This window comes from Falco biarmicus, chromosome 6 (assembly GCF_023638135.1).
Source record: "Falco biarmicus isolate bFalBia1 chromosome 6, bFalBia1.pri, whole genome shotgun sequence".
In the NCBI taxonomy this organism is placed as follows: domain Eukaryota; kingdom Metazoa; phylum Chordata; class Aves; order Falconiformes; family Falconidae; genus Falco; species Falco biarmicus.
In genome coordinates, this window is record NC_079293.1 from 54,741,934 (window position 1) to 54,757,630 (window position 15,697).

Genomic DNA, 15,697 nt, shown 5'->3' on the forward strand with positions numbered 1-15,697 from the left:
ACAGAAGGTATTCACATTTTTTTTTTTACAGATCTGAGCCTGGAAAATGTTTTGGTGGGAAACCTAATTGCTGGCCAAATAAGTGACATCTCTAGAAAAAAATAATTCATGCATTTAGTTGGTTACTTCTTTATGAGTCTGTTCTGCTATTTGCAGATATGATTTAAATTTATGACGTTAATGAAGGAATCTATCAGAGAGAGATTCAACTTCTGCATATGTGTGATGTCCAATGAACCATATGAGTGTAAAACACTATTAACTTTAAGGCAAAAATGTGTCAGTAGATGACTGCTCCTCTTTGAACTTTGTCGTTGTTCAAATACAGGAACACCTACATCACAGCTATCATAGCAATTATGCAAACTGTGTAAGGAAGATATTGAAGATATTGTTCCTGTTCCTGATGGGTACTTTTTTTTTTTTCCTTGTGTGTGGGTTTTTTTTTTTCAGGAGAGCACAGTGCGGGTAATATGGGCCTACCACCACAAAGACATGGGAGAGGCAGGTCAAAATTACCACGGGTCTAATCGTGGTACAAAGAGTCTACGTCTACTGAATCCTGAGAAAGAAGAAGTCTTATCTGCCTCTTTGCCATACTTTGACTTGACAAACAAAGACGTAAGTTACTCCGGGGTTTGGGTTTATGTGGAGCTGGGGATAAGGTGGTAGCCAAAGCTTTGGGCTTATGCAACAGGGTAATGTGACTTGTATAATATTGTGTTCTTGCCCTTTTTATTAAGACAGGTGCCTGTACCAGACAAAGATACAACATATTGGTGCCAAATGTTTAAGATTCCTGTACAACATGAGAAACATCATGTGACAAAGGTGAGTGATTCAAACTGAGCAAATTTAGAGGAGCTCAGATGCTTCAAATCAGTTCTTGCACTCTCAAAATTTGTTTCACTACTTACTGGAGTGAAAAGAAGACCTTTTCTCTGTCTTCACAAACATGTCAGGTGTATGTGTATGTGCACCCAGGACCTGATCCTGGTGTGCCCTGACAGTCACCACGCACAGTGACAGAGGACCCTCCTTTTGCCTCTACAAGCTCTCCCAAGAAAATAAGATCGAAAATTCTTTCTGTCTGTAATCGTTTCTGGCAAAGACTAAGTAAAATTGTCTAAAAGCATGTTCCATCAAGTTTCTGCTTTTATATAGGAATTTAATGAAATTCTTTTAACAGAGAGTAATTTTAAATTAAAAAATAATTAAATGGTGAAATTTGTTCAAATGAAAGGCCAAGTTCTTAAATGATTCCAGTCACCTCTCATGCTGTGACCACAGTGGAGTTATGCCACGTAACATCACACGGGCACAGACACCGCTGTCTTTGGCTGTGTAAAAGCTGAGTATTATGAAATAAGAGATGGATATTGTAGTATATTTAAAAATTAATGAAAACATGTAAACATCCCCACAAGGTTCAGCAGGATCCAAAGTGATTTCAAAACCCGCATGCATAAACATGTTTTCTTATAACACATATTCTAACTTTTCTTTCAGTTTGGAACTGAATGCTTAAGAGTGCTGCGGGAAAAATGGTTCTCACATTCCTTCCCAGGAGCAATATACTGAAGACCTCCTAACAGAACAACTTAATATTATTGTTAAACCACTTAAGATAGCACAGTGAGATAGCTCTGGCCTTCATTTTTATCTTTCTTTAAACCCATGAATGCTTTTAGGTACACAATTCTTTTCCAGTTTTTGGATTATTGTCAGTCAGATTTCTCTAATGCGTTCAGTAAGACTGAAATTTTAAATTAACTCAGGGAACTTAACGTGATCTCCGGTGTATGTCTGAGAAATACCTATAGTTACTCTGAAATATTATAGGTTTCCACACTTTATCAGAATGAAGAATTGCAAGGTCCAAATTTCTCCCTTCATGCACTTGATATTTAATCACATTAGAAATTTGTGGCAGCTACTTTCACAGATCTGTATGAAAAGCAGAATTTGCTTGTAATGTAGTATATATGTCAGGCCTCCCAGATTTCTGCTTTCAAGTGAGAGAGCTTCAAAATGGTAATATCAGAATCATGCTTTCCATGTTAAGTTTGGTGCAAGCTATAGATACATGCTGTTTTGCAAAAAAGTTCCCTGGAACTATTTACTATTTGTATTTTCTGAATTTATTTTTTAAATATTTTTCCTGACTGCACATATGTTACTAATTTTTTAAAATAATTTGGTTGGTGGAAGCTAAAACATGATTTTAGCTCAGAAATACACTGACTAATTTTCCAGAATAGTTTTGTATTCTTTATTTTTATGATGATGTATGATGAACATTACAATTTCAGGAATCATATTTTGAAATCAGCTATTTATTTGGTTTTTATAAAGTTAAAAATTAAAGTAAAATCTTCAGTGTGATTTTCCACCTTCAGAAAAGCAAACACATTTAATCCTGCTGCTTGAAAAACACTTAGAGAAAAAGGATTACGGAAAGAGGAACACTTCTTTAACATTTCTTTTTAGGAGCACAACTTATATTTTCATATATGTGACTTTTGTAGATGACACATAGAGGGCTGTTGTGGAATTGTATCTATGCACTCTTGCAAACTGATTAAACATTGCCTGAAGCCTACTGATACACAAAGGATGGGGCTTATGGCTACTCAGGAGGAAATTAGCTATGCAAACAAAGATTGAATTTCACAAAGGGGAGGATAGATGAATTACTTGGCCTGATCAAAGTCTGTGTTTGTTAGTTAAATACTTATGTAATTATTGATTCTGGATGCCTTCTGTAGCACCATTTTCATACAAACCTACGCTTCTCACTTTTACAGACAGAAAAAAAAAAAGCATTTAGAAAATGGTACAAATTCATCTCTGCTATAATTCATTCTATTTAACTAGTGTACATGTGAGCTGTGTTTGCCCATTTCTGTCCTGTATGATTTTGTGGAGCACTGAAGTGCAGTTAAGCTCTTGTTGGATGATGTGTGCCATCAACACCATGGAAGTGTGTGCTTAGCTGTGCATATGTGTAAATCTGCTGGTGACCTGGAGTCTCAAGTAGGTGCAACAGCCACAATAAGAATTTTTTTCATGCTGTTCAGCTGTTTTCTGTTATTCCTGTCTTCTTGAAAATTGCTCTGAGCATTTTATAATAACGTATTTTTTAAAATATCCATTTCATCAGGAAAGCATAGTATTTTAATGAAGGAAACTGTGAAAAAATTAGACCTATCATTAAAGGTAGAGACCAAGAGTTTTAATCACCTCTGGTTAATGAATGCCAGATTGTGAATCCAGACTCTGAATTAAAAAGGACTTTTTAACTTCCATTGACCATGAGTTATTTTGAAAAAAGTGTAACTATACGTTGTCAGGCAGAACATGTTCAAAGCATTTACAAATAAGTTTCATATATACAATCTAGTGGTGCAACAGCTGGGTAAGTGATAGCGCTTGGTCTTAGGGTGCATCTACAGTAGTGTTTTAGTTTGGATGAGAAGCATGCTTCTGAAGTGAATCTTGAAGTTATTCTTGCTTGCTTTCGTGTGGTTACTACCATGGAGCAGACGTGGGACTCGTGAGGTGAATCCCTTTAGGTGAAATCACCAGGAGGGTGTGCATAGGGAGCACAACAGAAATCCCCAGGTGGAAACAGGCCAATGGCCCATGGGAGCAGACCGGTGCTTGTACGAATAAAAACTTTCTGATGCTGAATAGAGAGGATGTCCAGAACACATTCTTTTCCATGCTTTTTCTTCTGATGGGAAAAAAAGCCCACCATAATTGAATTACTCTCTGGGCAATGAGAAACATTTTTTGCAGATGTCCCAATATGCTGTCTTTGCCTTCCTGGTCACTTTCGTACAGTCGTCCACCTGATTGCTTGCATGAGCAAGCTTTTGATTTGAAGTGAATCAAAGGGTTTTTTTAATGGTAGTGATTGCAAGGTCTGGGTTCTTCTGTTAGCACAAGATAAAGAAATAACTAGCGTAAGAGATCTCAAAATACGTCAAAGGTAAATTATGTAAAACCTTATGTCTTTTCTTTCTCTTCACATAATATTCATGCTACTTTCCAAGAACCTCAGGTAATGAGAAACAGCATATTTTCATTGACTGTTCTTGATCAAGCTGCACTACATGACATGTAAATTGTGCAAGAGATAAGATTGTAATCTTGTGTTCATCTCATAGTTAGAATGGGGCCATGGATAAGTAATTTCTCCTTAAGCTGCACTTACCAATGGAGAACAGGGCTTCACTGCGATAACGGGGCACCCAGCCAGGGTTAGGACTTCTCTGTTTAATCTTCCTTTGTTTCTTATGTCTTGCAACTTCTTCCCTAGGGAAGAGATTGTGTCTTCCTACATGTCCCTACAATGCCTTCTGTTATGAGATTTTCTCTGATGCCTCTGGGAACTCCTGGAGAAATAACTCATTATGCCTGCTAAGAAATAAAACAAAATAAGATGATTTCTCAATAGCTGGGCATAATAGTGATAAGAGTTACACAGATTCCAAACAATACCAGGCACTGAACTGGTTTTGTGACTGATGGAACACATCACTCCTCAGCTTCAAGCTGTCTTACCTGGCTGAATGGTGGTTGCTTGAAATTTTTTTAATCTTCTATAGGTTTTCCCTCACATTTTTTTTTTTTTTCTATTTTTTCTTGTTAGCAGAACCAGTTATCAGGGTAATAGATCAATTTTGAAAATAACAATGTGCAGAACAGGTGAAAGGGATTGCTTGGAGGTAATAGCAGGCAACTGTTTTAATTTGAGTCAGCTGTTTGCAGGATGGCTCCGCAGTGGTTCTGGGGTGATGGACCCTGGCTGTTCTCATTGGCGGAGTGCACATTGCTGCCTGTCTGCAAACTGCTCCTGCAGCAATGTGTGCATTGGCCTGTTTTGCTGCTTTGAGCTTCAGGTGGTGGTATGTGCCTCAGGCTTGTTACTCAAGGGATTTTTACTTTTCTCACATGCGTAAATTAGCTGTGAGCTTTCTCAGAAGTAGCTTTCTTAGAAAAAAAGCTTTCCACTTATTAGCCCAGACTTTCCGAAGATGGGTTTAAGGTCATTTCTTGCTAGGATTTCTCAGTTCTCTGTAAATATTGTTATTCTGACTGGTCCTGAATATGCCTTTTAATCACATCCCTAAAGAAATTTCTCTGTTTTCACTGACTGCACCTGGGGCAGGACCTCCGCTCCAGCAGGACATCTCAGAGGGAGGGAGGGAGGGACCCACTGGTAGAGTAGATACACAGGCATCTCCATGCACTGACCTCTGCATTGAAAAGGTTTCTGTCTCCCTGCTGAGGCCAGGCTGAGGGCAGCTCCTTGGGTGTGGAGAGCCCTTGGAGGCAGAGTCACCTCCACGCCAGGGCTGGGAGCGGGGACTAGCAGGGCCAAAGGTGCCTACCCAGAGGAGCACATGCTGACACAGGGAGTCTTTGCAGCACTCTCCCTTTTGTAAATCATGTAAACTTTTAAAAGTCTCTTTCATATTGCGTATTCCATTAAAAAAAAAAAAAAAGTAGTTATTCAGTGGCAGTACACTGGAGCTTCTGAAATCTTTTCATTCTTGTACCGTCGAGATGTTGGGTTTTCATGATTTTCAATGTGTGCAGATATATGTGTGCTGACATGTCTCTGCTTTGACAGTTTGTAAGACTGTTGATGATTGTGTTTTTCTGCCTATTTGCTGAATTTAATGGTTGCTTTCTGTGAGCTGGCATCATGCAAATGTTTACCAGCAGCATGAAAGTGAAAATTTGTTTCACAGTCATGAGAAACGCTTCTCAGTATTTTAGTAAATACAGCTTTTACTTTATGTTCAAAGTTTGTTGTTACTGCTTTTTCTACTTGTGGTTCTACAGATACAGGTTTTTTTAATTACTGTCTTTAGCTTAGGTTTCAATACTCCATGTCTTCTGTTAGTTTAATTTGATTGTATTTCTTATTAATTAACTGTATCTGGTAAAGATTCATTGCTTTGGCCTCACATTAACCACAGCTCTTCCATGTGCCCCACTGCTGTTTTTTCTGTTGCAATTAAAAGCCTTAAGATACAGTATTTCCTTTACTGTCTCTAGATTTTCTGTGCATTCTCTATACCTGTGGTCTCCCACTACACCTGAGAAATTGTTTAATGCTGTGTGTAAACTTCTGAAAATTTACAGTATATACTGGTGAAGGAATGGTATGTATATTCTGCATGCCAGAAGTGCCATAATCGATTTGTGTGAAGCTTTTCAGCTTTAACGTATAGCATGTCTGTGCTAGTTTCAACATCTGTAAATTTTCCCCTCTATATTTTCTTAATTTCTTTGAAATATACTGTGTTTTCCTCAGGGAAATTAGTTCCATGGGCTTCAGTAGTAATAGTCCCATAGACAAAAACATGTCGGACATAAAATTTTACAGTTAAGAGTCAGAAAACCAGTTTATGTAAAATAAGGAATGCAATTGGGTAGTAGGGTCATTTAGCTGTACCTACATGTCTTTTTGACAATAATTACTCATTTTCCTATAGTTCCAAACTTTTTGGGATATTTTGAAACTAGTATAGTCAGAGAAACACTGGCAGAAAGGTTGCGATGCAGCTGTGCTCAGGAGCATAAAATCCCTCAGATTCTGCACGAGAAATTTTTTAACAGGATGCCCAGTTTTAGACGGTATTTGGCATTGGAAAGGAGGATAGTAGGTTGCATTTTGTAAGCTCTTAAATGTTCAGTTTCCTGTATAAAGTACTCCTTTCATACTGAACCCACTTATGAGAATGGAGCAAGCAGGTTTAGTGCTGCTGAAACAGGGAAGAAGCCCCATGCGAGGGATTAGGCTGCGTGGTCAAAATTCAGTATCTCTTAAGTACACCTCGTGAATACTAAACTAAACTCAGGCAACATATTATAGACAGTAAATTTCCAACAATGAAGATGGGCTTCCTCTCATCTAGTTTGACATATCTACAGGTCTGAGGCAGCTGCTTAAATGACCTTACAGAGGCAAAACCAGCTGTTTGTGTCATCCCAGGGAAGGTGTCTGAAATACGTGAGCTCAAGCATCCCCGGTATGGTTCAATCGTTCTCTCCATTGGCAGACAGAAGAACCCAGATAACTAGCCTGTATTAGATATGTAGCTCTCAGATGAATGAATGAGGGGACATGTCCCACAAAAATGGTCAGGGGAGAGAAGAGATTGTGCTGGGGGAAAAAAATCACAAAACTGTACTTTTTTGTTTGTTTGTTTTAATTTGCCCTTAGGAAAAATGGATTTTTCTCAACCACATTCTGGTGTAATTTTTTGTCACTGAACTTATTATGTGACTAGTGAAAACAGGCCAAGCATATCACCAGAAAAAACTTAATTATTTAGCATTAGCTGAGAAGCATTACATTGGGCATATCTTTATAGAAGCACCAAAGTTTTCCATTGTTGCTCTCCTTAGAAAAGGGAGCCTCTTTTCAATTAAAGAAAAGCCTGTATTAAAGCACACCAGCAGCTGCTAGTTAATCTTCATGTTCAGTTTCAGGGGCAATCTCTGATAAGGAAGTAAAAACTCCAAAAAACCCTTGTTGCCAAGGGTAACTCTGCTTTATGACAGTGGAATGCCTTGGTAATACCAAAGACCCCAGTGTGAAAATACAAAGAGACTCCAGTTTAAGAGATTGATTGATTGAAAGCCAGAAGGGCAGCTTGTAGCCTTCAGTATCTAAATGAGGGCACTGATTTTTAACTTGAGTGAGACCAGACAGTAACTGCTTGTTGTTCTCTGGCTTGAACGTTTACGTTTTGCTAAATGTGACGACTCTAGCAAATTGCATCGTGCAACCCGACATAAACAAATGTTCTGTATTTTCCTGTATGTTCCCCCACAAAGCAATTTCAGCCCTGGTAAATTAGATTGGCAACCAAACGATCATCTTATGCTGCAGAGCTTGTAAGCTATCTGCCCTTTGATCTGGAGGGCTGTCTCTTCAGTGCAAGCCTGAATTGGCCCATTAGGCTTTGCAGTGTTAAAGAATCGTCTAACTGAACTGGCTGGAAATTAGAAGTTTCCCAAGCAACTGTATCAGGAAAATAAGAAATACTGTCTTCTCTATATTCTGCTGAACTATTTCATATGCAAAACAATTTCATATATTACTTCATTTTGTGATCAAAGATGAAACTACGTATGACCACAGATTTTACTGTCACAGCAAACTTTACATTTCTTAGTGGAACATATTCTCATTTTGCGGTAGTCTTCTTTCATTTCACTTATACATCTTTACAAGAGGAATGCTTAAATTATGCAGCTATTGCTGCATTATTTATTCCATACTTAGTATGCAAAAATAATCCACTTCTGTCATCAGCAAACATGAACATCTAGTTAATTTAATCCAGCTCCTTTGATTTTTCTTTTTTAAATTAAAACAACATCCATCCATTGTAGCATTGTATTGACTATGCTGGCACATGATTGGAAAATAAATATTTCATGTGAAAATGAAAGTCAGAAGTTATGCAATTTCTGGTTACATACAAGTGTTAGACGACAGGAGCCTTAACTTAAAATACAACCAACGGTGAGCATGGAGAAGGGGAGGGTACAATTTTTGTGAAACACTCTGAGTTTCACCTCCCAGTTCTGAGATTATTTGTGGGTTGATCTTCAGGAGACGATTGCTATTGATTAACCCCATTTTGCCTTGTACCATGTCTCTGTTTCTTCTTACCCTTAGCTTTGTATATGGTTTTAAAGTAAGTCTGTGGTTATGTAGTGCACTGAAAAGATAGGAAGAGCGTGTCCAAGAATTTTTTGCAGCCAGCCGCTAGCACTTCTTATCATAGCAGGCAATAAAATATTCCTGAGCAGAGCTGGGCCTTAGACAGGCAATTATAAAGCATCTTCTGTGCAAACACCAGAACACCAGGTTCATAGGTAGTAAAATCTGGCTTGATGGGGCTTGCATCGTGTGAAGTGAGTGTCTGGATGGATCACAGAACAGATCTACCTTGGTCCTACTAGCATCTTGACATTGCTTCTTAAGATCAACATTCTCAATCAGACAAGTAGCAGCATCTTAAGCAATTCTATACAGCCACACTTAATTGCTCCAATGTCATTTAAACGGAGAAGAAATTCAATTTCTGATTTGTTTAAAGTGTTTCTCGCCTTAGTACTGACCTCTCACTCTGCAACTCCACCATTAACTACTGAAGTTATTTTTCAGGGAATGATGTTATGGCACCTTCTCTATCTCTGCTTCCACTTGCTTGTCACAGTAGTTGCAGCTGTGTCCAAAGAATAGATTCATTGACTCCCAGGGTAAACTAGAAACAACAAACATTAATAACAGTGGGAAAATAGGCAATGGTCAGATAATATCACTCCACCATGTCCATGCATAGCATACATAACATCAAAATCCACACAGATGATAAATGAACCACAGGTAGATGATGAATAGTTTCTCTTTGCATCGAGACTGAAATGAAGTTTTACCTAATATGAAAATTATTTAGAACTTGGATCTAACTAAAATACATACAAAAAAACCACCCTAACTTGAGAAAACATGTACTGAAGCAAATTATTATAAAAGGCTAACTAGTGCTCTTCAGTCTCTCCATCCTCTCATTTCAGTGACCTTTCCATTACTGTCTCTTGAGTTGCTTGGACTAGAACAATGTCTCTGTTTTATGAAGTGCCAATTACAGTTTTGGTTTCTAGAGAATTAATACAGTAAAATTTTAATGCAGTATTCTCAAATGACTTCAAAAGAACCAAGTAATCTGAAAATGACCCTTCTTATGTGACCTCATGGTGCTGTTGAGGGGTGCTGGAGCCCTACACGAGGCTACCAGGACCTGGCTCAGTGTGAGAAAATATGGCAATCTTAGTATTTATGTAGGTGTTACCTAACCGCATTTATTTTGTAACTCATCTCATATTTGTATGTTAACCCTGTAAATATAAATTTTTAGAGGGTTATGAGCAGTCATTCCTGAGATTTGTTCTGCTGACTCAGGAGGCTGTGTCGTGACAAAATCATGACCCTGGTGCTCATTTTATCCTATACTTTCCCTTCAGCAAACTTTAGGTGCCAGAGCATCCAGGGTGGTGACTCCTGTAGAAGCTCAGTATCAGATGTCTAAGGTTTTTCTCATGTGTTTTCTGTTTCAGTAGTCTTTCGCATAAGTCAGCGTTTTCTTGTCAGAAAGCATGTTTCCTAACAGTATACCCCAGTATGTGTAAAACAAGAAATGGACACACTGTAAATTCTCATGTTCTGTCTTTGAGCAAAGCTGTGTGTTCACTCCCAAGCAGGAGGAGAACAAGTATAATGTTATTAAGCTACACAATCAAAGGGAACACTTTACAGTTCTACAATAGAATTAAAACCTCTTTCATTGCCATCCGACAGAAACAGACAGACATCCCTATGCATGAATGGTGATTTCATGAGCAAAAGGGAGTACCTTCACTGACTTTATTATTTATACTATTCAAATTACATGTTCCTCTTGAATAAATATAAACTCTTTATAGACTACCCATTTTGGCTTTAGATCTGAAACATATTTGGTTACATATTACTTTATTATGATATTATTTTCACAAGAAAGTAATGATGTTGCTGATTAATTGCCAATTAATTCTGCCTGGAGTGTGTCAACTGCGCTGAGAGACTATGGCCGTACTAAATACCGCAACCACTTTGCTGATGTTTCTGCTGCTTAGGAGTGCAATGAGTGTATTGCCAGGAAGCGTAGCTGAATGAAACATGTTTTTTCTTGACCTGAGCTTTTTATCAGATTGCTCCTCAGGGTTATACTTTTTAACTGTTACTAAATGCATTATCTTAAATCTTCGGACGTACGTCAGGCAGAAACAATGTTTTATGAACATTTCTTTGAGGTACACTTCTTTTAGATTTAGCCTAAATTACTGCATGCCTTTGCAGTCTGAAACTCTTTTTGAATGGCAGAGTTCCAGACAATTCATTAGGAATAAGAGTTTAGGAACGGACTTGATGGCAGAGAGAACAAGACCTAAATCCATCTCTAATTCTCATTTTTAAATTGTTTTTATTGGTTATTGTGTTGAGTCTTCTTTCCTGATTAAAATATTTAAGTTCTTCTGCACATTGACCTATAGAAATTCTGGATGTACAGTGTAATCATTAGCACTGGTATATTGGGGTAGAATGGTTTGTATGAATTTAGATATATAGCCTCCTCTCCAAGCTAACAGGACAGCAATGGTTACTTTTACCTGAGAGTACATATTTTTTTCCAATAAAATTCTGCAGCTTAAAATGGAGGTATGGTAATTACTTCTTAAGGCGGTATACTAATAAAACTTAAATAAGAGCCTTTGCTGAACAGCTCAGTCACTGAGTAAACAAATACTTCATTCTTTACGCCAAGAGCAGGAAATATCTGTGCTTTGAATAAGGTTTTCCATTCATGTGGTAAGGACTTTTTCTCCACAGTGATATTAGAATTTTTGTTATATGTTTTAAAGTATACCCAAACCCAGTTAAATGCAAATACCAGCAATACAGCTTAAATAAATAAGCCAGCACTTTCAGTTTGGGATTATATCCTGTATTGAATCTTGCCTTGTTAAAAAAAAAAACCACAAACACAACAACAAAACCAAAACAACAAATAAAAAACCAAAAAAACCTCCCAGCCTCCACACATATTAAAGGTGAATCATGCAAAATTCAATGCTTAAGTTGTATGGAACCTCTAGTTTTTGGTCTGGAAAACTTCAGTCCTCCAAGGAAATCTTAACTAACCACATTATGAGATTGGGGGTGGAGATGAGATGGTTGCTGTCGCCTGGGCCTTTTTCTCATCTCCATCTCTTGTTTTATTAACATAGGAGAAACAAAGTATGTCACTGACTACACGGGTTGTATTTTCCTCCAGCTGGAAGATGTGAAAACATGTGTATGATAATAATTTGGGTGAGCATTTTTATATTTGAAGGACAATTCAAGTTAAGCAGTAATGATCCTTGCTGTACATGGATTACCATCAGTGAACCAGAAACAGCATCTTTGCTCTGCCTCCTGCAATTCACTCACCAAAATATACGCCTTTCTAAGTAAGTGGCACAGTGTAAATTCAGAAGCACTCAAGACAGAGTGTGATTCAAAGGGCTTTGTTAGTAATGATGGCTGAATTTAGGATTCGGATTGTGCAGTGAGGAAAACTGAAATGGGCACATAGCTGTATACATGCAAGCGGTACTGCTGATCTCAGGATAGATTACGGCCTCTAGTCCATGCTAGATTGCAGCTGGTTGAGCGTTGGAGGTACCTCGTTCAGCTCTACCTATTCCACGGCATGAATTTAGTGCTTTCTGACAGGCAGGGTGGGATGGTGGTGCTGTGAGGGTGGTCCCTGCCTGACCCCAGAATGCATGAACTCCGGGTTGAAAGTCTGCAGCAGATTAGTGTTCCAGATGTGATGCTGGCCTAGGCAGGCTTTTCTACTGACACAAGATAGCTGTTAGGTTGTTAGGGTTCAAATCCTAGTCTGACCCGGAGTCATGGACTTAAACATCTACCCCAGCTCAGAGACATATTTCCAGCTCTTGAGTTTTTACTCGGCACACCTCTGGGTTGTGTGCAAGAAGCAAAGTTAGATAGCGAACAAGGTGTTTTTCTTTCAGAACATTTATGACAGACCATATTATTACTGAGTTTTTTTCTAAAATACATGGAGTTTTTTGCTGGAAAAGTTCCAACTTTATTAAGCCAAGTATTCTAAATATTTGCTTTTCTGGAGAAAAATCTAAACCAGTAAACAAGATGTGTTAGATAAATATTTGTTCATGCCACAACTGCACTTCTGAAAAGCAAAAAAAATCAGAAGTTTTGATAATGCTAATAAGAAGACATCACATCTACCTTTCAACAACTTTTCTGTCAGACAAATATTTCAATGTATGTACGTGGTACATACTTGTGAAGGAAGTACAAAGACAGCTCTTCCTGAGGATATGTATAGAAAGCAGAAACCCTATAACTCAGTCTTCTGCTACAAAATTTCTCTCAAGTAAAGTCAGCCAGTACTCAGTTTCACCACCATCACTTTTTGGTCTGAGTTAATCAGAGTCACAGCAAGCTCATATAAATGAAATTACCAACCAGAAGCTAGAAACTCTGTTAGATGCAGCAGAGCCAAGACAAAAATTTTGTGTCAGATTTGTACTCTCAGTTTTGAGACACTAGAATAATGTTTTTTCCCTGTGTCACCATGGGCTCCATACATGAAGTGTTGTGTAGGGCTGTGGCTTTATTCAGTTATATGGCAATATACCATTCCACAGTGTCTTTAAAATGTAAGATAAAGTTGAAGGTATCTTTTGAGCCAGAAAAAATAAAATCACATTTTTCTATGACATTTCAGTGTGGAAGCATCACTGCAACAAGGCCAAAAACTTCTTGCCATTTTCATATATAAAATAAACTCAGCTTTTGGTTTTCTGTCATTCAGTGGGCTGTATTTTTTAACAGGGACACTATGGGGAGACTATGGATATAGTTTATGAACTTTCATTGTTTGCATAAGCAGGCATGAACAAACCACAGCTGTTAACATCAAAGAAAGCAAAGTAAATAAAAAGGGAGAAAACCAAAAATAAGCAAGAAAGACTTCTAGGTTTATGGAGGTTTTTTTTTCCATTGTAGGGAATGTGACTTCTTGGACCCTTTGAGCCATTTGCATTTTCACCCTATTTAATACATCATACTTAGTATCTTGACCCTGCTTATTGACAGCTTGAGATGCAGGGCTCTATTATGTTACAATTTTGTCTTGTTTTTTTAAGGAACAATGACATGTGGTATGTTCAGTTTGTGCAATAGGTAAAGGGATAATAGGAAATAGAGAAAAGAGGAAGAAAAACGGAAACTTAGTAACCTGGCACTGGCAGATGTAAGCATTTTCTTTGTTCATGTGATGTCAGCTTCTTGACTAGAATAGGGCTTTTGTTAGATTCACAGGTGGAAAGCTCATGTCTTATCTGTGTTAACTTGATGATAAAGTGAAAATTTGTTATTTTTTATTCTTTGAAAGTCAGTATTTTTAGAAGAGCTAAGAGATTCAGTATGATGAAAGGAGCTCTGTAAAACCTCTCAACCTGCACGATGAGTACAGATCATGCTAGCCAGACACCATGACCTTAACCCATACCTTTGGTTGCAGGCGGTAGTGTCTTCATTTTGCATTTGATTGCGGTGTATTTAAAATACCTCCTTTGGAAACCCTGATCTGCTGTGGTGGAGGATTATAGTGCACCTGTTATTTTTTACTTCTGTTAGTAGGAGTTAGATAGGTTCATATATGTCAGTGTGCTCAGTTAGAAAGATCTTTCATCCAAGCTTTCAAGAAAGGTAGAGAGGATGCAGTAAGTAAATCATCATGAATAAAAAACCAGGGGCTTCTTTCTGCAGGTTTCATGAAAAGCGGGAAGGATTGTGTCTTGTTGCACGCACTTATTTTCTGCAGTCCCAAACGCTTTTGGCACTTTCATGTAGGGTGGATATAGGACTTTTGTTCTCTGAGCCTCTGGCAGTTAGGAAATGTCAAGCAGAAAATGCACTTTGCCTGCAGGGGAAGAAGTCACTGAGGTGCCCCGGTGGTGCAGTATCTCTGCAGGCTTATTCATAACACTGCAAAGAGATGAACCCTGACAGCTGGGTCTTCCCTGCATGTCAGCAACAGTGAAAACACCACAGATGAGCCTCAAAGAATGAGGTAAAATGGGGAAAATAGGTAGTTACGTGCATATTCCCCTTCAGCCTTCTTTCACCTTTTTTTTTGACTCCCTTGTCTAACAAGAGGTGGGTAGGAATTAGCAAGGAAAGGAGAATGAACTGTGTTTCGAAGTTCATTATGTGTTTCCTCATAATTATTGCAAGTGAAAGACAGATTCCTATTTTCACTGCAACCCATCTAAATTACTCAGTTATTGGTGGCTGAAGGTATCATTTGAGAGTTCCCTTACACTACGAGAACAGAGTAAGCAAGTCTATGTATAAATAAAATCCACATTAAAAGGAATTGTTCACATAAATCTGCAGAGTTTATTGACTGTTATGTACTATGCCTACTTTTATCACTTTTTTTTCCTGTATGTCTCTCCTTTGTCTTAACTTACCACAGTCTTTTATCTTCTTATAAGTATACTAAAAGTTGCACTACTTCCTGAGACAAATTAACAAGACAGTCAAGGTGACTTTTCAGGGTTGGTCCATTATTATTGTGACTAGAGACTTGCAAAAGTAAACCTTAGCTTAGTTTAGCTTTCAGTTGTGTGATTTGGGGACAAAGACTATGAAAGAACCAAAACTCTATTCATAAAAATTCAAAAGAATTGAAACTTTGAATGTGTGCGTTAAAAAGTCCACATTTTACAAATGAATGCCTATAGTCATGGATCAAGGCATAACGATCTGTTAAAATAGGAAGAACCTTGTAGGAGATGAACCCTGCAAACTGCATTAGCATTCACTGAGGTTACAAGTATTCTGGAAACCAAGCCACCCTGATGTAGATACTTAATTGTAGATACCTGCTCTAGCAACTAATTTTATACCTGAGACTACTCATGTGGCCTTTTAAATGCATTAGTGATTTGCTGAATTTGGCCCCATGTTTGAGAAACTCAGTCATTGTTCATCATTGTTTGTAAGTCTGGCCAG

At 38.0% G+C, this 15,697-nt stretch overlaps 1 protein-coding gene across 1 annotated transcript in view; it reads left to right on the forward strand.

Moving 5' to 3' along the window:
* MOXD1 (monooxygenase DBH like 1) overlaps positions 1–15,697 on the forward strand; it is a 51,495-nt gene that overhangs the window by 13,541 nt on the left and 22,257 nt on the right. The window contains exons 3-4 of the mRNA XM_056342824.1: positions 454–621; positions 748–831. Coding sequence (XP_056198799.1) covers positions 454–621; positions 748–831 — 252 coding nt within the window. The remainder of the gene's footprint in view (positions 1–453; positions 622–747; positions 832–15,697) is intronic.